This window comes from Eucyclogobius newberryi, unplaced genomic scaffold, assembly GCF_026437365.1.
Source record: "Eucyclogobius newberryi isolate DKJ021-1_F unplaced genomic scaffold, fEucNew1.0.hap1 SCAF_2, whole genome shotgun sequence".
NCBI classification, from domain to species: domain Eukaryota; kingdom Metazoa; phylum Chordata; class Actinopteri; order Gobiiformes; family Gobiidae; genus Eucyclogobius; species Eucyclogobius newberryi.
Window position 1 is genome coordinate 9,967,323 of NW_027315834.1, and position 21,897 is coordinate 9,989,219.

At 40.1% G+C, this 21,897-nt stretch overlaps 1 protein-coding gene across 1 annotated transcript in view; it reads left to right on the forward strand.

The window, feature by feature from the left end:
- The window catches only part of LOC140366953 (voltage-dependent N-type calcium channel subunit alpha-1B-like), a 197,768-nt gene that overhangs the window by 8,900 nt on the left and 166,971 nt on the right, over positions 1-21,897 (forward strand). The window contains exon 3 of the mRNA XM_072453216.1: positions 2,170-2,309. Within this exon, the coding sequence (XP_072309317.1) occupies positions 2,170-2,309 (140 nt within the window). The remainder of the gene's footprint in view (positions 1-2,169; positions 2,310-21,897) is intronic.

Sequence of the window (21,897 nt, forward strand, 5' to 3'; positions counted from 1 at the left end):
TAAATAAAAAAAATAAAATAAAAAAAAGCAGTCAATTTCAATTTATTTTTGTAACGCCCAAAATCACACCAGCTGTTGTCTCTGTGAATAACAGATTAAATAATGTTCATAAGGACTTGGTGATGTCCCAGGGTCCTCTGTCCTTAGCCAGGAAAAACTACAAAACCTCCTTGGGAAAAAAGTACTTATTTCTTGGGCTGCAACAGTTAATCAACAAATTGTCCAAAAAAGATATAGATAGTATAATACGCTCATAAATATTCACGAAGCATCAGTCACTAGTTCAATTTTCATTTGTTTGATATTGTATTTAAACACAAAATAGTGTATTTAAAATATCTTCATTTGAACATTATTTTTACACTTTATACAATAATGGACAAATTCAACTAACTTTGGACAAAATGGGACGGCAACATCTTTTTATACAATTTGAAATTTATTTTCTGCTCTCTCTCTGTGTCATGTTTTTCTGTCATAAAAATGATAAAACATTTATACAAATGAATACATAATTTAGCGGTTAGCGCTCTTGCCTCCCAAGAAGGAGATCATGGGTTCGATTCCCGGGCCAGACTCACATCACATGATCTCTCTGGGTGGAGTCTGCATGTTCTCCCCGTGTTACCGTGGGTTCTCTCCGGGTTCTCCGGCTCCTCCCACCGTCCAAAGACATGATGTGTTTGGCAAAAATCTGTGTGTCTGTGTCTATTGGCATGGACACATGAATTAATGAATTAATCATTCGAACTGAAAAAAGAGGGGGAAGAAACAGAAATAAATGTTTAGAGCTTCTCCAAAAATATATTACATTCAAGACTTTGACCTTTTATTAAAAACTAAAAGCAACACGTTTATCTATTTTCCTTTTTTTGTTTTTTTTAACCTTTATCGAATGTTCCACTTTATCTTCACATTCCCCTGTTGATTATTCTCACTGTTAGAGAATAATCATTTGTCTTCTACAGTTCATTTTGATCCCACTTCACTCTCTTTTCTCTTTCCCCTCTCCAGTTTCCCTTTCTTAATCTTCTCTTCACCTCCCCCTCTCTCCTCTCTCTTTCTCTTCTCTCCCCTCTTCTCCCTACCTCCCCTCCTTCTCCCCCCTTTCCCCTCCCCCTCTCTCCCACGCTTTCTCTCCTCCCCTCCTCTCTCCCCTCTCTCTCTTCCCTCCTCTCCTCCCCCTTTCCTCTCTTCCCCACTCTCCTCCCCTCTCTCTCTCTCCTCCCCCTCCTCTCTCTCTCTTCCCTCCTCTCCTCCCCCCTCTCCCCCCTCTCCCCTACTCTCCTCCTCCCCTCTCTCTCCCCTCATCTCCTCTCTCCTCTCTCCCCTCAGCTCCTCTCTCCTCTCTCTCCTCACTCCCCTCCTCTCCTCTTTCCTCTCTCTCCCCTCATCTCCTCTCTCTCCTCTCTCCCCTCATCTCCTCACTCCTCTCTCTCCTCGCTCCCCTCATCTCCTCTCTCCTCTCTCTCCTCTCATCTCCTCTCTCCCCTCATCTCCTCTCTCTCCTCTCATCTCCTCTCTCCTCTCTCCCCTCATCTCCTCTCTCCTCTCTCTCCTCTCTTCTCTCTCGCCTCATCTCCTCTTTCCTCTCTCTCCTCGCTCCTCTCTCTCCCCTCATCTCCTCTCTCCTCTCTCTCCCCTCATCTCCTCTCTCCTCTCTCTCCTCTCTCTCCTCTCATCTCCTCTCTCCTCTCTCTCCCCTCATCTCCTCTCTCCTCTCATCTCCTCTCTCCTCTCTCTCCTCATCTCCTCTCTCCTCTCTCTCCTTTCTCCCCTCATCTCCTCTCTCCCCTCATCTCCTGTCTCCCCTCATCTCCTGTCTCCCCTCATCTCCTCTCTCCCCTCAGCTCCTCTCTCTCATTTCTCCCCTCATCTCCTCTCTCCCCTCATCTCCTCTCTCCCCTCATCTCCTCTCTCCCCTCATCTCCTCTCTCCTTTCTCCCCTCATCTCCTCTCTCCTCTCTCCCTTCTCTCCTCTCTTCTCTTACCTCTCTCCCCTCATCTCCTCTCTCCCTTCTCTCCTCTCTCCTCTCACCTCTCTCCCCTCATCTCTTCTCTCCTCTCTCTCCTCTCCCCCCTCTCCCCTGCGCTCTCGCTTCATTACCCTCCGTCGTGGCCCACACAAAGGCCTTGCTCTTCTGAATTGTCCCCTCCGTGTCTCCGTAGGACCACACTGAGCCGTACTTCATTGGGATCTTCTGTTTCGAGGCAGCCATTAAGATCATCGCTCTGGGCTTCGCCTTCCACAAAGGCTCTTACCTCCGCAACGGCTGGAACGTCATGGACTTTGTGGTGGTGCTGACGGGGTGAGTACTGCAGTAATATTACTCCAGGAAAAGTACAGCAGAAATAGTACTCCAAGAAAATTACTGCAGTAAAAGTACTCAAGGAAATGTAAAAGTACTCAAGGAAGTGTAAGAGTACTCAAGGAAATGTAAAAATATTCAACAAAATTGCTCAGCTGGAAGAAAAGAATCCCAGTAATAGTGCTTTGTTTTTAAAGAAAAGTACTTGGATAAAGATAGCAAAGTAAGAAAAAAGGACCTGAGTAATAATTGTGCTGTCAATCAATTAAAATAATGAATGATCTTAATTACACTTCTGAAATGTGATTAAAGGTTTGATGTTTCTCAGTTTCACGGTCGAAGTGTCTGTTTGAAGTGTTAGAGACGCTGTGGAAAAATGTTGTGTTTTATTGTAAATCGTTGGTACTTCCTGATGTTTCCAGCTGTTTGATTGTTTGGTTTTTACACATTTCCAACTAGATTTTGTTCGGTGTGGATTTCCTTAAAAGTATGTCAGGTCCTTTACCGTAAGTTCCTCACAAACGCACGCTCGGTTGAAGGTTCACGTCTGCGTCTTCAGACACGTCAGGCTCCATCGTTGTTTTATTTCATAGTGTTTGTGCTTGAAGGTTTGAAGTTTGAACCGGTAATCCTCTGGTTGATGGACAAACACATTACACGTCCTCATCAGTCTCATAGACAGTTGTTTTGTTCTCTCTGTCATGAAGACGATTGGTGCACAGCGCTGTCTTGTTTATGTTTTGGAAATTTTAGACTTTTGCTAAAGGTGCACATTTTATTAAAGTGGTGAAGCTAAGGTTGGACGACTCATTGAACTAAAATGCAGTTAAGATAAATATATTTAGAGCTTTCCTAAAAATTATAAATATGTTATCTCAGAATAGCACATCTTTTACGTTTATATAATTTCCCTTCCTTTGTAATTGATGACATCACACTAGGAAATTACCCAGCAACCACTGGGCAGAAACTCATCTAATGTCACAATTATTTTTTATTTAACAAATAAAAATATATGAGAGCGACTTTATTTGGTTACATTAATGTTTAGAGAGTTAAAAAACAATAATTATTTGTTTAAATTAAACTGTGCGCTGTCATTTTCTACAGATTTCGCCACGTTTTCTCCACAAATACCTACTCGATCGGCGTCACACTATAATTTATATGTACAACAGGTAAAAATAAACCAAATAAACAAACTTCATACTTCACTTTATACTGAACTATTCTACTTTTTTCACACCAATTTGTAAATTTTTTGTTTTCCCTTGCTAAAATGCATCGTAAAAGCAGAACTTTGCGACCAAAATCAACATTTTATCTCCCGCACTGTTCAAAACACACCAAGCCCTGATAAACCACATTTCCCTCACTCTACGTCGACAGAATGTTGTCGAAAACTTTTGCGGCGTGTTTCCTTCTTGCTCTCGGCGCATCTTCCCCGCTGGATTACGGGATTATACTCCGAACCCCGAGCGTGTTTTCGGACGCAGCTGGATCCTTCTGTACCACTGTGAGGCGGGCGAGCCGTTACCAAGGCAACCACCGCCCGTAACATCTGCGCGTTGGTGTTTGCTTTGTGCTCGACGAACAACAGGCTAACGCACACCCACTGGGCTCAGAGCGATCAATTTCTTATACTCTGTTTTATTTTGTCTTCTGAAAAAACAGACAAATAATGGCTTTCAACATACATTTCTGACAAAAAATAATTCTGACTTCTGCCCCAAACCACGTTAAAATGCCCTTTCATCATAAATTAGATGATTTTAATTCATAAAATCTAAATACTAAAAAATAAGCAACAGTTTTGAATTTCAGGGTAGACATACCAGTAGGTTTTCTTTTCTGTTGCAAAGGGATGGAAATGAGCTACAATTTGTTTAGCCTTTGTGTTTGAAGTAATGTGTAGGTATCTGTAGGTAAAATTAACTCATGGCGTCAACATTTCTGCGAGTAGTCGTCTCGTAAAACATAATAATATGTCATTATCGCCTTTAAAGAGTGCTACCCCCTGCAGGACGCTCTGGAGAGCAGCTTCAGCGAGAGACTGATCCACCCTCACTGTGTGAAGGAAAGGTTTCGCAGGTCTTTCCTTCCTGCTGCTGTCAGACTTTATAACAAACACTATTAGTCCTGAACACTCGCAATACTGACCTAACCATGTGCAATTCCGTCATATGTGCAATTACTGTCGTGATTCATGTGCAATTACTGTGAAATTCATGTGCAATCCATGTGCCGTCGTGACACATATTCATGTGCAATTACTGTCGTGATCACATGCAATGGTATTTATGTATTTATTTATTTATTTTTATCTATTATTTTTCCCCCTCGATCCCTTGTTGGGAAATGGGAGGTTTTGTCTATGGGAGTTTTTGTTTATAAGAGATCTTCTACTGAGAGTGTTTTTCAAACTTCCTAAAAGTGATCTGTTCTTTTCTTCTGTATCTACCTCTGTATCTTCCTGCGTTGCATCAATGAATAATGAATATATTCTGAGGTCAATTCCAGTTTGTCCACTGAAATCACGTTACGTTCCACCTCAGATTTGCGTCATTCCAGAAATGATGATGTTTTTTTTAAATGTTTATAGATGTTTATAGTTAATAAGTGTTTTTTGATCAAACCGTCTTGTGATTCAAAAAGTGCAGTCTGTTCTGCAGAGTTATTAGAATGTATTTAATTATTTAGATTTCAGCCGGGGCTAATTCACAATGTCCGTGTCTAGTTGGCCTTTTAAATAAAAAGACACAAATAACGCTGCTTGGTGCCCGGTGGTCGAGTTACAGCACACATGTCAGGCTCCAAGTGTAGCCGGCCGCAGTGCCATGTGCTCGACTCCCGGCTCTGAAACTCTCATCCCCATTTCACGCTAAAAGCTGTCCTAGCTTATAAAGTCTACAGCCCAAAAATCCTTTAAAAAAAACACAAAAACTCAAAGCTGGTTATACATCTGACCTCCCATTGAAAGGTCTTTGAGGTCTCGTTGAAAAGGACCCAGTTTGTTTCTCCGTTCAGTTCGACAGGTGAAGAGTTCCATTGTTTGGTGCCTTGTGAAAGCTGATTGTCCAAAACTATCAAGTCCTCTGCTCTGAGAGGAACTAAGAACCCCTCTGCTCTGAGAGGAACTATGAACCCCTTTGTTCTGAGAGGAACTACCGAATAACCAAGAACCTACTGATGCAGACATTTGAACACAAGTTTCAATTGAACACTTTTGAAGTCATTTTTGAAAGTTAACATATTTAATATGTTTAACATATTTAGCAGATCCACAATGTTTCTGGCTCGAGTGTAACTTATTTGAAGAAACAGAAGTGGCCTGTGTCCAGGAGCTGCAGCACCAAAAATGTAAAATCATAAACAGCAGCTCCTCCCTGATCAGTCTGATGTTTGGCAGCTCTGGATCTGGATGAAGTTTGAGCTGAGACTCAAGGGCACATTGTACCGCTCAACATTTTGTCCTTTTATCTTAAGATTGCAAAAGAATATGCAACATTTCTAGAATTTCTTTTCATTACATTCAAACTATGCAATACATCCTGCCCAAACTGTTTTCTACATTGTTTCCCGTCCATTTCTGAGAAGGACCAGCAATAAAGCAGATTTGAATTGAGATTGAGATTCAGTCGTGTAATTGTCCGTCATCTGTCACTAAAACGTGTTGTTTTGACTTTGGAAGAAGGGACTGTGTTAAACGGCACTGGTTGAAAATGGCACAAAATCAATCCTGCTTTATTTTTATTTTTTTAAATAGTAAAAATAATATTGAATAAAAAATTTAGGTATCTCAATCTGAGGGAAAAATAACATTGACTTTATAGTAGAGTGTGGATGAGCCATTGCACGTATAATGTATTTAAAGAATGTATTTGTATTAATTTATTTTCACTTAATAAATACAGAAGTTTACATAAAATAAAATGACATAAAATAAAAGTGTGATGGAGCGTGGCAGAAACCCAAGGGCCATTGACAGAAAAGCTTTTCTATTTTTGAGCAGATGATTCACAGATAAAAATGACATTGAAGTGAAATGTTTTTTACCATAAAAAAAACTTTTTTGACAAAAATGTGTTGCATTTTTTAAAATTATATATATTTTCCAATGCGAATTGCTGATCAAATCAGAAGTATATGTACGAAATATTAGTATTATGATTATTATGATTATACAAAAACAATAATCGGGGGTGCACGGTGGCAAAGGCGGTTAGCGCTCTTGCCTCCCAAGAAGGAGATCATGGGTTCCCAGACCAACATCACATGATCTCTCTGGGTGGAGTCTGCATGTTCTCCCCGTGTTACCGTGGGTTCTCCGGCTTCCTCCCACCGTCCAAAGACATGCATGTGTTAGGTAAGATAGGCGACCCTGCAACAAGTTGGCCACTGTCCAGGATGTACCCCGCCTAAGGCCCGAAGTCACTGGGATAGGCTCCAGTCACCTGCGACCCCAAAAGGGAACAAGTGGTAGAAAATGGAAGAACAATAATCATGATTTATATTTATTGAGCAATATTTCTTATACCTTTTACTGTTTGGTACTGACGTATTCATAAATTCACCATACTCATTCCATAATGTATTACACACTTTTTATCATGTAATGTTTTCATATATAAATAAGGCATTTTATGTGTATAAATGGCCAAAATGATACGTATTTTGGACATATACATTTCTTTAGTTTTTGAATATCTAAACTTGATCTTACTGAAAGTTGTGGTCAGGCGTAGACTTAGATGTCAACAAATCCCTCGACAAAAGTACAAGCTTTTAAAGTGTAGGAGTTACTGTGTTCAGGCAATAAACTTGGAAGCTACAATATCCCATCTAAATCTGTGGCTACAAGCGATTTAAATGCCATCCATCCATCTTCTTCCGCTTTATCCGGGGCCGGGTCGCGGGGGCAGCAGTCTAAGCAGGGACTCCTAGACTTCCTCCTCCCCAGACACTTCCTCCAACTCCTCCAGGGGGATCCCGAGGCGTTCCCAGGCCAGCCGAGAGACATAGTCCCTCCAGCGTGTCCTGGGTCTTCCCCAGGGCCTCTTTCCGGGGTGATCTAGATTAAATAAAAAAACATCTTCAGTTGCAGATTGGAATGATTTTGTTGAGTTCTAATGCATGTTTCCTATTCAGTTTTTCACAATCATAGTCACAGTTATTATATTATCAGCCCATATTGTTGTAGAAATGGCCTTTAACCTTTAACAATGAAAATTTCATTGTTAAAGGTTAAAGGCCATTTCTACAACAATGATGATTAATTCGAGTTCTGACTTTGTTCTGGTCTGAAAATCCTCATTAACCTTTACAGCCCGGGCCCTCAAAAAGAATCACAAGTTCACGCGCAGCTAAAGACCATGCAAATGATCATTATGAGGCTGCGTTCACTTGGGTCCTGGTTTGATCCTGGTTTGATCCTGGTTTGATCCTGGTTTGATCCTGGTTTAGCCCTGGTTTAGTCCTGGTTTGATCCTGGTTTAGCCCTGGTTTAGTCCTGGTTTGATCCTGGTTTAGCCCTGGTTTAGTCCTGGTTTGATCCTGGTTTAGTCCTGGTTTGATCCTGGTTTGATCCTGGTTTGATCCTGGTTTAGTCCTGGTTTAGTCCTGGTTTAGTGCTGGTTTGATCCTGGTTTGATCCTGGTTTGATCCTGGTTTAGTCCTGGTTTGATCCTGGTTTGATCCTGGTTTAGCCCTGGTTTAGTCCTGGTTTGATCCTGGTTTAGCCCTGGTTTAGTCCTGGTTTGATCCTGGTTTAGTCCTGGTTTGATCCTGGTTTGATCCTGGTTTGATCCTGGTTTAGTCCTGGTTTAGTCCTGGTTTAGCCCTGGTTTAGTGCTGGTTTGATCTTGCTTTAGCCCTGGTTTAGTCCTGGTTTGATCCTGGTTTAGTCCTGGTTTGATCCTGGTTTGATCCTGGTTTAGTCCTGGTTTAGTCCTGGTTTAGCCCTGGTTTAGTGCTGGTTTGATCCTGGTTTAGTCCTGGTTTGATCCTGGTTTGATCCTGGTTTAGTCCTGGTTTAGTCCTGGTTTGATCCTGGTTTAGTCCTGGTTTAGTCCTGGTTTAGTGCTGGTTTGATCCTGGTTTAGTCCTGGTTTAGTCCTGGTTTAGCCCTGGTTTAGTGCTGGTTTGATCTTGCTTTAGCCCTGGTTTAATCCTGGTTTGATCCTGGTTTAGTCCTGGTTTGATCCTGGTTTGATCCTGGTTTAGTCCTGGTTTAGCCCTGGTTTAGTGCTGGTTTGATCCTGGTTTAGTCCTGGTTTGATCCTGGTTTGATCCTGGTTTAGTCCTGGTTTAGTCCTGGTTTAGTGCTGGTTTGATCCTGGTTTGATCCTGGTTTAGTCCTGGTTTGATCCTGGTTTGATCCTGGTTTAGCCCTGGTTTAGTCCTGGTTTGATCCTGGTTTAGCCCTGGTTTAGTCCTGGTTTGATCCTGGTTTAGTCCTGGTTTGATCCTGGTTTGATCCTGGTTTAGTCCTGGTTTGATCCTGGTTTGATCCTGGTTTGATCCTGGTTTAGTCCTGGTTTAGTCCTGGTTTAGCCCTGGTTTAGTGCTGGTTTGATCTTGCTTTAGCCCTGGTTTAGTCCTGGTTTGATCCTGGTTTAGTCCTGGTTTGATCCTGGTTTGATCCTGGTTTAGTCCTGGTTTAGTCCTGGTTTAGCCCTGGTTTAGTGCTGGTTTGATCCTGGTTTAGTCCTGGTTTGATCCTGGTTTGATCCTGGTTTAGTCCTGGTTTAGTCCTGGTTTGATCCTGGTCTGATCCTGGTTTAGTCCTGGTTGGTTTAGTCCTGGTTTAGTCCTGGTCTTATCCTGGTTTGATCCTGGTTTAGTCCTGGTTTAGCCCACTTCTACTTTAGTACAGGTACTGTTTGTTCCTTAATCAAGTAAAATGAAGCCTGCGTAAATCCAGCCTGGAAACCTAACTCCACCCAATCTACGTCCACTGCTCCACCAGGGCACACCTGCTCTCCAATCAGCGCACAGCCGGCCCATTTAAACCCTCGTGCAGCTCGCCCGCTTCAGACCCACCTCCTCCCCTTCTCCTCCCCCTCTCCTCCTCTGCGTCCATATCTATCACCACCAGTCTCCGGACCCTGGAGAGAGACATCTAATACAATTCTATTATGGTCTTCTGCCTGGGTCTGAGCGCCAAATAACCCACGTAATAAAGCTCGCTAAACAGTCCTTTCTGTGTTTGTCTGAGTCTATCCAGGGTGAAAGGATTATATTTATTTATAAAAGTACCTTCAGGCAAAGGTGTGAAGACGTTTAAATCGGGCTAATAGCGACTTTACACTACTTTAACTATCAAAAACAGAAGACATCCAACGAAGAAAAAGGAAAGTTCAGACACAAACAAACCAAACATCCCATTTTATCCACATTTTTTGTGGATAAAATGATAGTCCAGTGAGATGTCTGTCCAGTCTTTATTGTTGGTCTCCTATTGTTGCCAGGAGAATGTTCCAGATGTAACTGTTTATTGTGTCCATGGCAAGAGTCCTGAGGCACAAGCACATATTCCTACTACGTGAACATTTGGCACTTGTTATGTCACGGTGTTATTAAGAAACACAATACACTTTTCAGGCAAAACGCTCTCCAAACATGTGATTTTGAGGTCTTTCACTGAGATGTACATATACTTTCCCACTCTTCATCTGTCAAAACAAATTTACCATATTTTTCTTATTTATTTTTGATGGTTGGTCAGATTATTTAAGCATTTATATACTTATTATCCAGTTATCCAGTGTTTAAATCTCAAATCTGTGCTGTTAGCTGCAAAGCGTTGGTCATAATTCAACCAACCAGTTTAAGATTTACATTTTTCAGCACTGTCCAGATTCTCCAAAATATTACTCAAATAGAAGTACAAAAGTAAAAGAAAATACTGATTGTAAGTAATTGTAAGAGCAACTAATGTAAGAATTGAATGTGATAGTGACAAAACAAAAAAATAATGCACAAAACCATCAGAAGAAGCAAAAAGATCAAGGACCAAAGAAATTCTCAGAGGACGAAAGACGGTTTGCATCGATTAATCGACTAAAAGGGAGCAAGTTTAAACTTTATGCATACCATTTTTTTTTATATATTTTGCTGCTATTATTATTCATTGTTTTATGTTGCACCTTATTCCTATTTTGTGAAGTCTGTTCGCTGATAATGGCAATAAACCCCTTTCTGGTGCTGTTTCTGCAATGAACTCATAAAATATTAACCAAAAATGCACACAAGAGATGATAAATTTGCGTTAATTCACTCAGAATTCACTACAGAATGTACGAAGAAAGAAGGCCCCAAAAAGGCAGAAAAAATGTATCAGTCACTCCAACTCATTCTGTGTCTTCTACTTTCTGCTTTTAATCCCAATCAAATAATTAGTCGACTAATCAAACTTTTAGTCAACTCCATCGACCGCTGCCCACAGCCCTGAATCAAGCACACATTTTCAAGACATTTAACATTGTCAACTTAAAACCTTTGTCTCTTGTAAAAGAGGAACCAACACTTCTACTCAAGAACGAGACTGTCACAGTGTTAAATATATGACTCGAGTAGAAGTTAAAGTGTCAGAAACCCCAGAAGTACAGGTGTTTTCACAAGTGAAACTAGGCCAGACCGCAAAAGCAGCCAATTGGAGCGCTGCTTACGGCCCAGACTCTGTGGTTGTGTCTGTGTGCGGGACACTTCGTCTCAACACCAGCTGCAGCGTTTGTGTGTTTGCAGAGACGCATTTACACACTCTGTACATTTACTGTGTCATTTACAAATCTGTGCCAAAATTTCTCACGTTTCAGACCAAGTTACATAACCTGCTCCCAGCTTATTTCTTTATTCAATGTAAGTTTAGTTTGGTGTTATGTTTGGACTTAGACAAACTTTTTTCACAAAGGAAAGTATTTGGACAGAGTAGCTCACACGTTGCAATATAATGAACTACCGTAGTGAGAGATAAGTGAGTGCAAGTGATATTTTGTCCCTTTTTTAAGCTAATTTTACAGACCTTACAGACAAAACCAGGACTAAAACCAGACTAAAACTGGACTAAACCAGGGACAAAACCAGGACTAAAGTCAGACTAAAACTGGTCTTGCCCCTGGGCCTTAAAGGTTGACTAGAGGCTTTTTGCGACCAATCAGTCTCATTTCCTCATGGCGTGGACAACTGAGTAGTTCTCCCACACGTCAATCATTCCCTGCGTGCATGTGCACTCCTGCAGGCTCGTTCTGGCTCTTTCCCAGGACATCAGCACGTTCCCCTGGCTGCGCATGCGTGGTTGATATGCCGGAGTGTGTTTAGCGAAGCTAGCAGCGAGTTCCTTCAGTGTAGCTCCACGCTTCGAACCGCGAAGTACAAAAATGGCTGAGGAAAGACAGAGAAAGACTGTGTTCGAGCTTTCTCAGAAGAGATGGAAATCTGCGGAGACTAGAGCTGCGATGCAATCCGTCGTGCTAATAAACAAACGCACGTGTAGCAGCGGGGCTGTAGCGGGGCTGTAGTGGGGCTGTGGCGGGTCAGTGGCGAGCTGTGGCAGGGCTGTAGTAATTTCACGACCATAAGTGCGGCACATAGACACTTTTTCTTGTAAATCTGATGTATAATGAAAGAAAACTCTTGTATATATAGTTTTTATATTTTTAAAATCATATCGACGCTGTTGTCGTTGTCACAGTTTAGAATACTACAATAAGTGTGTCCTCTCACCACCCATATACTTGAACGAATGCCTGATCCAAATCTCTTTTTTCCTCTCCTTTCATCACTCATTGTAGAACCTTTAAAGTTCTCTGTCCTCAGAAAGTTCCAAGCTCCTTAATGGAAGCAGAATTTCCCGGGTAGAAACGTTAGTTTGTTTGCTTTTCTTTTGCAAAGATGGAAACATTCCATTGTGGAAATATGTGTAATCCAGTAAAACCTGTAAAACATATTTAATAATCTCAAATTACATAAACCAATCATGTAAAACACAATTGTAAATGTATTTGAAGCCGGCTCACATGTGTCTGAGCGGTTTACATTTTCCAAAACCTCTTTGATTTTTCATATTTTGTAATTTTCCTTTGCGACTAATCCTGTTTTTTCCATTGAAATCGCACCAGGTTCCGCTCCTCTTTTGCCCACACTGTTCTGTTGACACGCTCTTAAAGGCGCAGTAATACACATGCCAGTATTTGCTTGTTCCTTTAATGGTAGGGGGGGTCGCCTAGTTGCAGCCATTGGACGCGCCTCTGTAACTAAGACTGACCTTTGCCTCCAGCTCCGTCACGCCTCGGACTCGGGACACGCCGCCGCCGGTGTCAGGTCAACCCTGAACACGCAGCGGGGAACGTCGCTCGTCTCAAATGTCAGAGCTGTTAGATATCGATGCGCAACAAGCTCAATGACTAACGCTTTTACCCGTGGTGGCACTGTTGGGCGAAACTGATGCGTGTTGCACTTGAAGATAATAAGCGTTTCGAGACAACGCGTGATAATTGCGGTTGTATCCCTTTTCTCCCCACATGCAGTAGAGGTGGGTAAGATATTGAAATGTAGATAATATTATTAATGTTGTTTTGAAGAGATACAAAAAATTAATATTGAGTATATTGTTTATTGTAAAAATGCCTCAAAAACAGCTGATTAAAATGTTAAATGAAAAAAGTTATGTTGTAATAATAATAATAAGGGAATAAGGTGATATTCTGCACTTTTGTAATTCATCTGAAAGACATTTAACATTTGTCTGATTAAACTTAAACTAACATGTTTCAGAATCAGAAAAAGGTTTATTGCCAGTAAATAAAAATAAGATTCACAAACTAGGAAAAGGTGCAACATGAAACAACCATATGATAGCAAAATGTAAAAAAATAAATAAAAAAGGCATGAATTAAAAATTGGTTAACTAAATAAGATCAAAACTTATACTAAATACTTTAAAGACATGTTTTAACACGTTTCTGTTTAATAGACGTTTTTGTGATGTACATTTTTGTCACTATTGAGTAGTCTCCACTGCTGCCTACGCCAGCTCCAGGATTGGTCCACAATGACTGGAAACAGATAATTTCATAGTTTTCATTGTTTTAACTGAATTTATACCTAACAATAATATTTTGAGTGGACTGCCGACCTTTACCCAGAGTTCACCAGGAGGAGCCTCACAGGACCAACCTCTAGAAAGTGTTTCAATATTGTTAAACAATTTAATAATCAACAACAAGGATAGACTTTTATAAGATTATGTATTAAGTTATTTTGTACATAATGTTACAGAAGTTAACATCATTTTCACCCTTTTCCTAACTTTAAGCAGAACAGAACATTTACATCGTTGTGTGAAAACATGTTACTGTATTTGACTCCACACAAGCCGAGCAGACATGAAGCTTGTGGATTTCAGTTCAGTCATTTCTTTGGTGATTAAATGTAGGATCTTTAGACTAAGCCATGTCTTTGAAGTTTCGCTCTAATAAAGTCCCTTTGAAAGGAGCTTTAGCACCTGAATAACCTTTAATAAACAGATATTAAATAGTGCAATTAAACATTTTCCCCAGAGTAAACTAGGACCTGAGAGAGGTGAGCCACGTGAGGGTCCCCTGGGTCTGCGGCCAGACAGAAGATTGCTAGAATGTGTCTTTTATATGTGTCACTCGAGGTTTAAGTATTAAACAAATGAAAATGGACTGCAAAACGACTGATTAAAGTGCACTTACAACATAAGTCAGTTACTTTTATTCTTAAGTCATCTTATTATGCGAGAGACGACATTCACAATATTATTGATATTTAGATTTATTGTCGGCTTGAAATGTCTGAACCTTTGCCTAAAATATTGAGGCAAACTGTCCCAACCCAAACCAAGCCGAGCCGTGTCAGAGCCGCTTGAGTGTCTTTCTCCTCTGTCTCGGCTCAGTGAAGAACTCTGCTCTGCTCCACTGAGAAACCTTCAGCCGCTAGAATCAGAAGAGCTTCTCCTTTACAAACATTTCCATTATTTCCAATGAATAAACAGTAATCTGTGACAACAAAAGCTATGACTAAAGCTACAGACTTTATCAGTGGGCCAGATTTTTCGGAGGACAAAATATCCCCAACACTGTCTAAATAAATTAAGTTAATACAATAAAATAATAATTTGATTTTTGTAAGGAATCAAATCCGAAATTCTTTTACCAACATTGCTTTGCAAAATTGTCCATCCAGTATTGAACTACAAATAAAGTAGTCTAGGACCAACCAGGTCTGAGCTTGCCTGACCAGCCATTCCCAACACGTTTGGGGCAAACAACTTATCAAAACTGTGTGTGGGTCTGGGGCTCGACCGCTGCGTTTCAATTTCTAGGGCGGAGTTTAGAGCAGAGACAGAATCAATCACATAAACCCAGAAGTGACGCAAAAAACGCAACGCGCTTAACCGGATATTACGTAGCCCATGTCAACAAGGCGTGTTCCGCGTTATCCGTCCCCGAACGCAGAAAATGTCTCCTGAATCTCGATGACGCCCTTCGTATAACCGCATCTAACGCACGTTCATCATGGCGAGTAGAGCGGACTTTCCTGATTGTTCAAACCAAAGCTAGAGCAGAAGTAAACACTCGGCCACGAGCCGGGTCACGAGCCGGGTCCGCCATCTTGAATGTTTTGGAACGGGGGTGAAAAGTTACGTCCGTATCGTCAGTGTGACGCGTTAAAACCTCCGCCTGGGATTGGATAGGTAAATTGAGGATCGACGAGTTCAATGGCTCTGACTCGGATTCCAGACCCTTACACATTCGAATGTGGGCGGGGCTGGCGGGTCAGGCAAGGTCTGAGCCAGGACTAACCTAGAATCAAAACGGATCTAAAGCAGAATTAAACAAGGACTAAACAAGATAAAACCAGGTCTAAACTAGAGCTAACCCAGAATTAAACCTGTAAACAAGTGCCATGTGTTATTGCCTGTTACTGTGAGTATTATGGGCTAAAATGTTTCAGCCACTGCTTTGATTTGACCATTTTCTGGACTTTCAAGTTCCCACGCTGCGCTCCTCATTTCTATTTTTTTCTCATAATATGAGAAAAAAAATTATATTATGTATAAATATTATGTTTCTACTGTTTGAAGCGGTTCTAGTGACAGTTCAAGTGGCTGAAGAGCAGGGGTTCTCCAACTGTGGGCAAAGAGCTACAATTAGGTCTTCATAAGTGTTTGTTGAGACGATTTAAGGACAAACTGCATTAATCAGAAGACGCGGAGGCCGACCCGATGTTAAAGTGCCACAGTGATTATTAAACATGTGCTCAGTATGAACCTGTATTAGGCTCTGTTATTAAAGAGAATGACTGGGTTTTATCATGACGAAATAAGAGATTTGTGAAACTGCGCTCTATTTGACCACGCCGTTTTAGACCGCTCCGGGTTAAGGTTAGGGTTAAGGTTAAGGTTAGGGTTAGGGTTAGGGTTAGGGTTAGGGTTAGGGTTAGGGTTAGCCATGTAGGTATATGGCAGTGCCGCGGTTCCTGAAACTGCTGGGCCATTTGACTACGCTCTGCAGCCACAGCCATTTTAAAAAGCACTATACGACAAGAAGTGACACCAGTTTTCTGCTAAATCTTACAGGTTCAGTTTATCCTTCCATGTTCACTGTAAAACACAATATTCAACACTTGGGGAATTAACTGATTACATTTGTGACCATAGCAATACATAAATGTCTAGCTCCGTCACTGACCATCTTCACAAGTTGGATTTATGTATTTATTTTCTCAAGTCGCAGTGGGAAACATCATAGTTTCCAAATGCCTGGAATGCTTAACGACTTATTCCATTCCATCATACAGCCGTATCTAAAATAACAGATGATTATGATGGATCGGCACGTCGCCATAGGAACGCTTGCGAGGCTGCGCTGGTCTGTTTCCGTCATCGCTGCTGCCCTTTGGAGCTGGAGCGTCTTGGGCGCACTGTTCATCGTGCAGATTGGAGCGCCGTCTCACACTGCGCATTATTTTGCGCAGCCGGCCGCTCCACCGTCCTGTTGCCGTGGTTATGCGCAGTTATGGAAGAAAAATAGCCACTCGAACCCAGTCAAGTTCAGTCTTTAAGTACGGAACAGTTTCCTCATCGAAAATGAAAAGTCTTGAGTTTGAAAGCGTTTTTTGTCACGGAATACTGAATACATCTGTTAAAAGGTTAAAATTTCAAATGTATTTTGAACATGGTCCAATCAGAGAACTATATTTTAAATACTTTGACTTTTTCGTGTGTTTGTTTGCCTGTTATACATTTATTTATTGCCAAGATGGAAAAATCACACTTGAAAAAGCAGCAATTTCTTTTTTTTCTTCCTAATTTCATGCAGTTTGAAGCGTAAACGGCATGATCAAGAACCGCCATTGTTGACCTTTGATTTTAGGAAAAAAAACTCTATTCTTAGTAGATTAATGTGAGATTAATTGCAATTGCGTGAAACTGACTTGAATGGATAAAATGAGCAAATCTTAATACACACAATTATTAACAGGCTGTAATTGTCAACACCAAATGGCGGTACGTTTTTAATGTTACAAAGTGGTCCTAAACTTATTCTGATAAAGTTCAAGTTTGTTTTACTATTTAACTATTTAAAAAAAAAGGACAATTTGTTCATGTATTTTTAAACATTTCAGTACATGTTTTTGAGTTGTGTTTGTTCATTTGACACAACTTTGACATTAATGTAGCAGCCTCACTGGAAAAACTAAAACATTCTAATGGAAAGTTATCGTAAAATGATTATGATTTAGAATATTAGTTTTGTTTTATTTTGTAGCGCTGGCATTTCTCTGGTTGGATTTTTGACAAATTACTCCGCAAAACAATAATTACTCTATTTGGGTGCACGGGGGCAGAGCGCTAACATCACATGATCTCTGCAACGAGTTGGCCCCTGTCCAGGGCGTAACGCCTTATGAATGAATGTAAAGTACTTTTTAATCTGGCTGCTTATGTGACCTTTTTATTCAGAAAGTTTGATAAAATAAAATAAAGAAACATGCTCATATGACTAAGGAAATTATTTTAAAGATTATTGAGGTTGCTGAAGGGGAATGGACTTTAAAAACACAAAGAAGCATGAATGTCAGTGTTGCCAAATAATCATTCAATTGTTTCTTCTCACAATAATCGTGACACTAAATGTTTATATTGTGACTCTGTTGGGCTGAATATGAGGTATAAAAGTGTATGATGTGGTTACAAAAGTGTGTGGTCACTTTCACTATATTCAGGAAGGAAACGTAATGCCCCAGTGGCCCAGTTAGTGTCTATTTAATGCGGGCCACCTGTCTGAACTGTGTGTGTTTATATTAGAAAGAGCACAGTGTATTTGATTAATCTCTTTATCTGTTTTAATGATGCACAAAGGGATGCAATCTACTAATATGTTTAAAATGTTCATATGTACTCTATGATAGTTAAAAATAGATTTAGACTGACATTTTCAGTACACAATAATAGTTCTTTATTTGTTAAAGGTCTTAAACAGTCTTAAACTGGTTCTGAGCAAACACAAACTGATTCTAAAACTATTCAGGGAAGGTCACATTTTTTTCCCGTTTGGGATTTTTGTTTACTATCGATACTTTCTCAAATCAGTATCTTCTGTTGTTTCAATAGTGGTTTTTGGAGCACATTTTACAAACAGAAGCTCTTTCCAATGTGCTGCACACAGTGAAATGTGTCCAAATATTTATCACAATAAATAAAACTCTCGAATAGAATACAAAGACTAAAACAGCACAAAAAAACGTAAGTGTGAAACAAGAATAAAATAGTCAAGCAATATAAATCAATAAAATAGAAGCATTTGAAAAATTGCTCTGTTTTTTTTAAATGTAACAAAATAACTAAATAAATAATAAGAATATGAAGCAACACTGTGTCAAGATGTGATATAAAATGTTTATAAAATAGTTGCTGCTTTGCCTGAGATTGTTATGTTATAAATTGTGCACTGTTATTATTATAACAGTTAAAACACATTTTATAACTACTATTAACAAATTATGAATATACCAAAAATATATTTATTCAAATTTTCAGATTTTTTAAAAAGTAGATATTTCCACATAATTCAGAGAAGAACAAACAGAGGATTCTGTGGGATCAGTGGGTCTGACACGGGGAGTCACTACTAATATAACATTGAGTTTTTTATTTTCAAAAGAGAAGAATTATAAAATGGTTAAAAGCTCCTAAAAGTCAATAGTGCATAATAGGCCTCCTTTAAGTGTCAAAATCAGATTAAAACTCTTACATGCAAAACAATTGATTCTCTTATAAATGAAATAGGGCATTTTGAATCAAGCCATCTTTTTTGCACCATTGAATTATTTGGACACAAATCCTCCCCCTCAAGATTCTGGGCTCCGCAGATGGAGACTGGATGTGCGAGATGTGCTAGTTTGCTAATACAAACAGAGGACCTTTAAGGGAAGCCTGTGGTGGGCGTAGTGTGCGCGGCGGCCATTACTCACAGCGAATGTTTTCCTGTTGCTAATTCTATGTTGTGTAACTCTCTAATTACCCTTCTCTATCAGGCAAATGAAACAAATAACTGGTCTAAAACAGGACCCTGCGCTACTGGATCACATGCGGACACCGAGTGCAACTGCATGGACTTTACAGTACTAAATGTGGACAAGGAAATAGTATAGTTATATAATACAGGTTTAGTCCTGGTTTAGTCCTGGTTTAGTCCTGGTTTAGTTAAAAATCGATCTATTTGTTGTAAACAACTGATAACAATTTATAACTAAATTAATTAATTTGTGACTTGGCAAAATGTGACAAAATCATGTGATTCAAGCTCAAGTTTTTATAGCTGAAATTGTTATTATTTTCTTCCACAAACCACCCCAATTTTAATCCCTGAACGTCAATGAAAACTTGAAACCTGATTTTTTTTTCGAACCAAAATTCAGGATTGATGAAAAATTAGTTTTTTGGTGTAGTAAAATAGTGAACGTAAACGAGGGAGGGGCACGAAGTCACGAACACTGATGTGTGTGACCTGGATGCCTAAATAGTTTAGCTGCAGGGAGGGGCGTGAAAGGGGTGTGGTCCTGCTCCCAAAATTAAAATAATAAACTTTTAATAATTTCTTGCCATTCTAAACAAAAAATCCAATGACGGCATACCGTCATTGGATGCAAGTTTTGCATCCAATGACGTTTTTTGCGTAGTTGCAAGCATGTTACCATGGCAACCTGATAAATACTGCCATTGATTTACATGCGTTTTGGGATGGGATGAAAACATATACTTTGTCATTAAAAGTTAAAATTTGGCACACTTATTCTCCACATCCCACTGAAAAGGAAGAAATATAACGTTGGTACAGTTTGTGAGGGAGGGGTAATGTAGGCGGGGGCATTAGCGGTGTGCTCTTCGCAGTGGCTCTTTATCTCCACGCATGGCTTTAATTATTATTATTAAGACATTTTTATTTATTTATTTTTTTAGTAGTCGATTAGTCAAAGATTATCCCAATAAATGGTTACAGCCCTTTTTCTGTCTATTCCACGGTTTAGTCTTTATCACTACATTTACTGTATAATCCACACAATCTTCCTGTGCTCTTCTGAAAGCGTGTTAGATGATTTGGAGAGGCGTTGACAGCGTTAGTGTCTCCAGCTCCGCCTCCACACCTCCAGGAGCAGCTGCAGAAGAGCCCAGGCCCGGTGCACTGAGCTGGGTGTGAATTGGATCTGAAGGCCCCTATCACTCAGCTCCCTCTGTCCTCCAGAGACAGGCCAAGGACTACTGTTTCAAAACCTTCTGCCAAATAGAGTTAAATAATCAATCAATCAATCAATCAATCAATCAATCAATCAATCAATCAATTCATTAATTAACTTTATCTATCCCAAACGTGGAGATGTGGAAGCCTTTTGTGCTGTTTTAAGTCAGTAACTTAACATCAGACTCTTACTGAGCATTTCTGCTGCATATCGCATTCATTACAACTGTGTGCTCACGTTAGCATGTCGGGGGAAATCTAGATGTTGTTCATCTCCCCTTTGTAATTTCCTCTACTGCCTGGAATGTGTGCTTTCAGTAGATTATTTCAAGTTCTAAAGTAAAGCAGGTTTAAAAGCCAAAAATGCATAGTCTACTATAACTACTGTAGCAACAGTTAAGTTTAGTCAAGTTTGAACCTGGTCTTTTATTAGCTCTAGTTTAGATACGGCGATACATGTGAGCTATTTTTTATTATTTTTTTAACATCAGATTGATATGAAGTTTGGTATTTGCTGGTGTTTTCAGGACAATAAACCTCACTTTGCCGTCTGACAGTGGTGCACGTGAAGATTCAATGTGTGGACAGGTTTGTGAGAGCTAAAAAGGAGCTGCGGACAGTTTACATTGAGCTTGTTTACCTCAAAGTTATTGGATTAGTCTGTTATCTGTGCACAGTTTTAGGGGAAGTATAGCACATTAACAACAAAATGTGCCAGCTCTGCATTGGATTTGGTGTTTTTTTTTGTTTTTTGGGGGGAATAAGCTTGACAAAGCAGCAGTTTGGGACATTTTGTTTCCATGGCTGTTTAAAAATGAGTTGCCGTTTTCCCTCCTCTTCTTGTTAGGGTCCGTTCCTCTCCTTCTCCGCGCGACTAACAGCTTATCAAGTGAGGCTCAACCCGCTCCATCTCCAAATGTCCTTTCCCAGCCACCATCTGCCCACTCTGGCTCTGGTGGTCACCGTCATCTCACAGCGAAAAGGCCCCAGGTTATATTTTTGGAACGTAGGAGGCCGTCCTGTGTGGCGTTTGCATGTTCTCCCATTGTTTGACTTCAATTTATAGTTGTGTTTCCAGCCCCAATTTTATATATTTTTTATATACTTTTATTGATAAGCCAAATTCCATCAGTGGTCAGAATAACATCACAAATAAGATTAAAAAAAGGGGCAAATAGTCAAGAAAGAATATATAAAATCCTTATACATACCGTGCACATACTGTATCACACACTGTAACATTATTCACGCATTTTATTATGATGAAAATGTCTGGTCCTCAGCCTGGTGGGACACACAACACACTGTACCTGGAACATGGGGAATGTTGCAGGACCACCAGGTTTTAAAAATAGCCTTTATAAAATAAGACTAATAAATCCCCAAAGCGCCAAAAACGACATCTTTATCAAATCTAACGCATGAAAGACCTGTTGTCAAAATGGACGCTCCCTCCCCTCCTTCCCCTTCCCTCCCTCCGTTTATACTTTTAAAATCTTGTCAACAACAACAACAACAACAACAACAACAACAACGACCGAATAATAATGTATAATGTAACCTTGTGAGCTCATCCCTGTGAACGGTGCTCTATAAGTCCAAGTCACGGGTCAGATCTATGATTTTCAGGGTCTTTTTTTATACATACAAAACCCTGTTTAATGCCAAACAAACAAACTTGATGAATAAATGAATGAAGAAGCACCATATACTGTACCACCTGGTGTAATCCCCCATTTGTCCAGGAGTGGCGCATGATAGAAAAGGTTTTATGTGTGGATTTACGACGTGAAATTTTTTGCAAACACAAAATAAGTGACAAA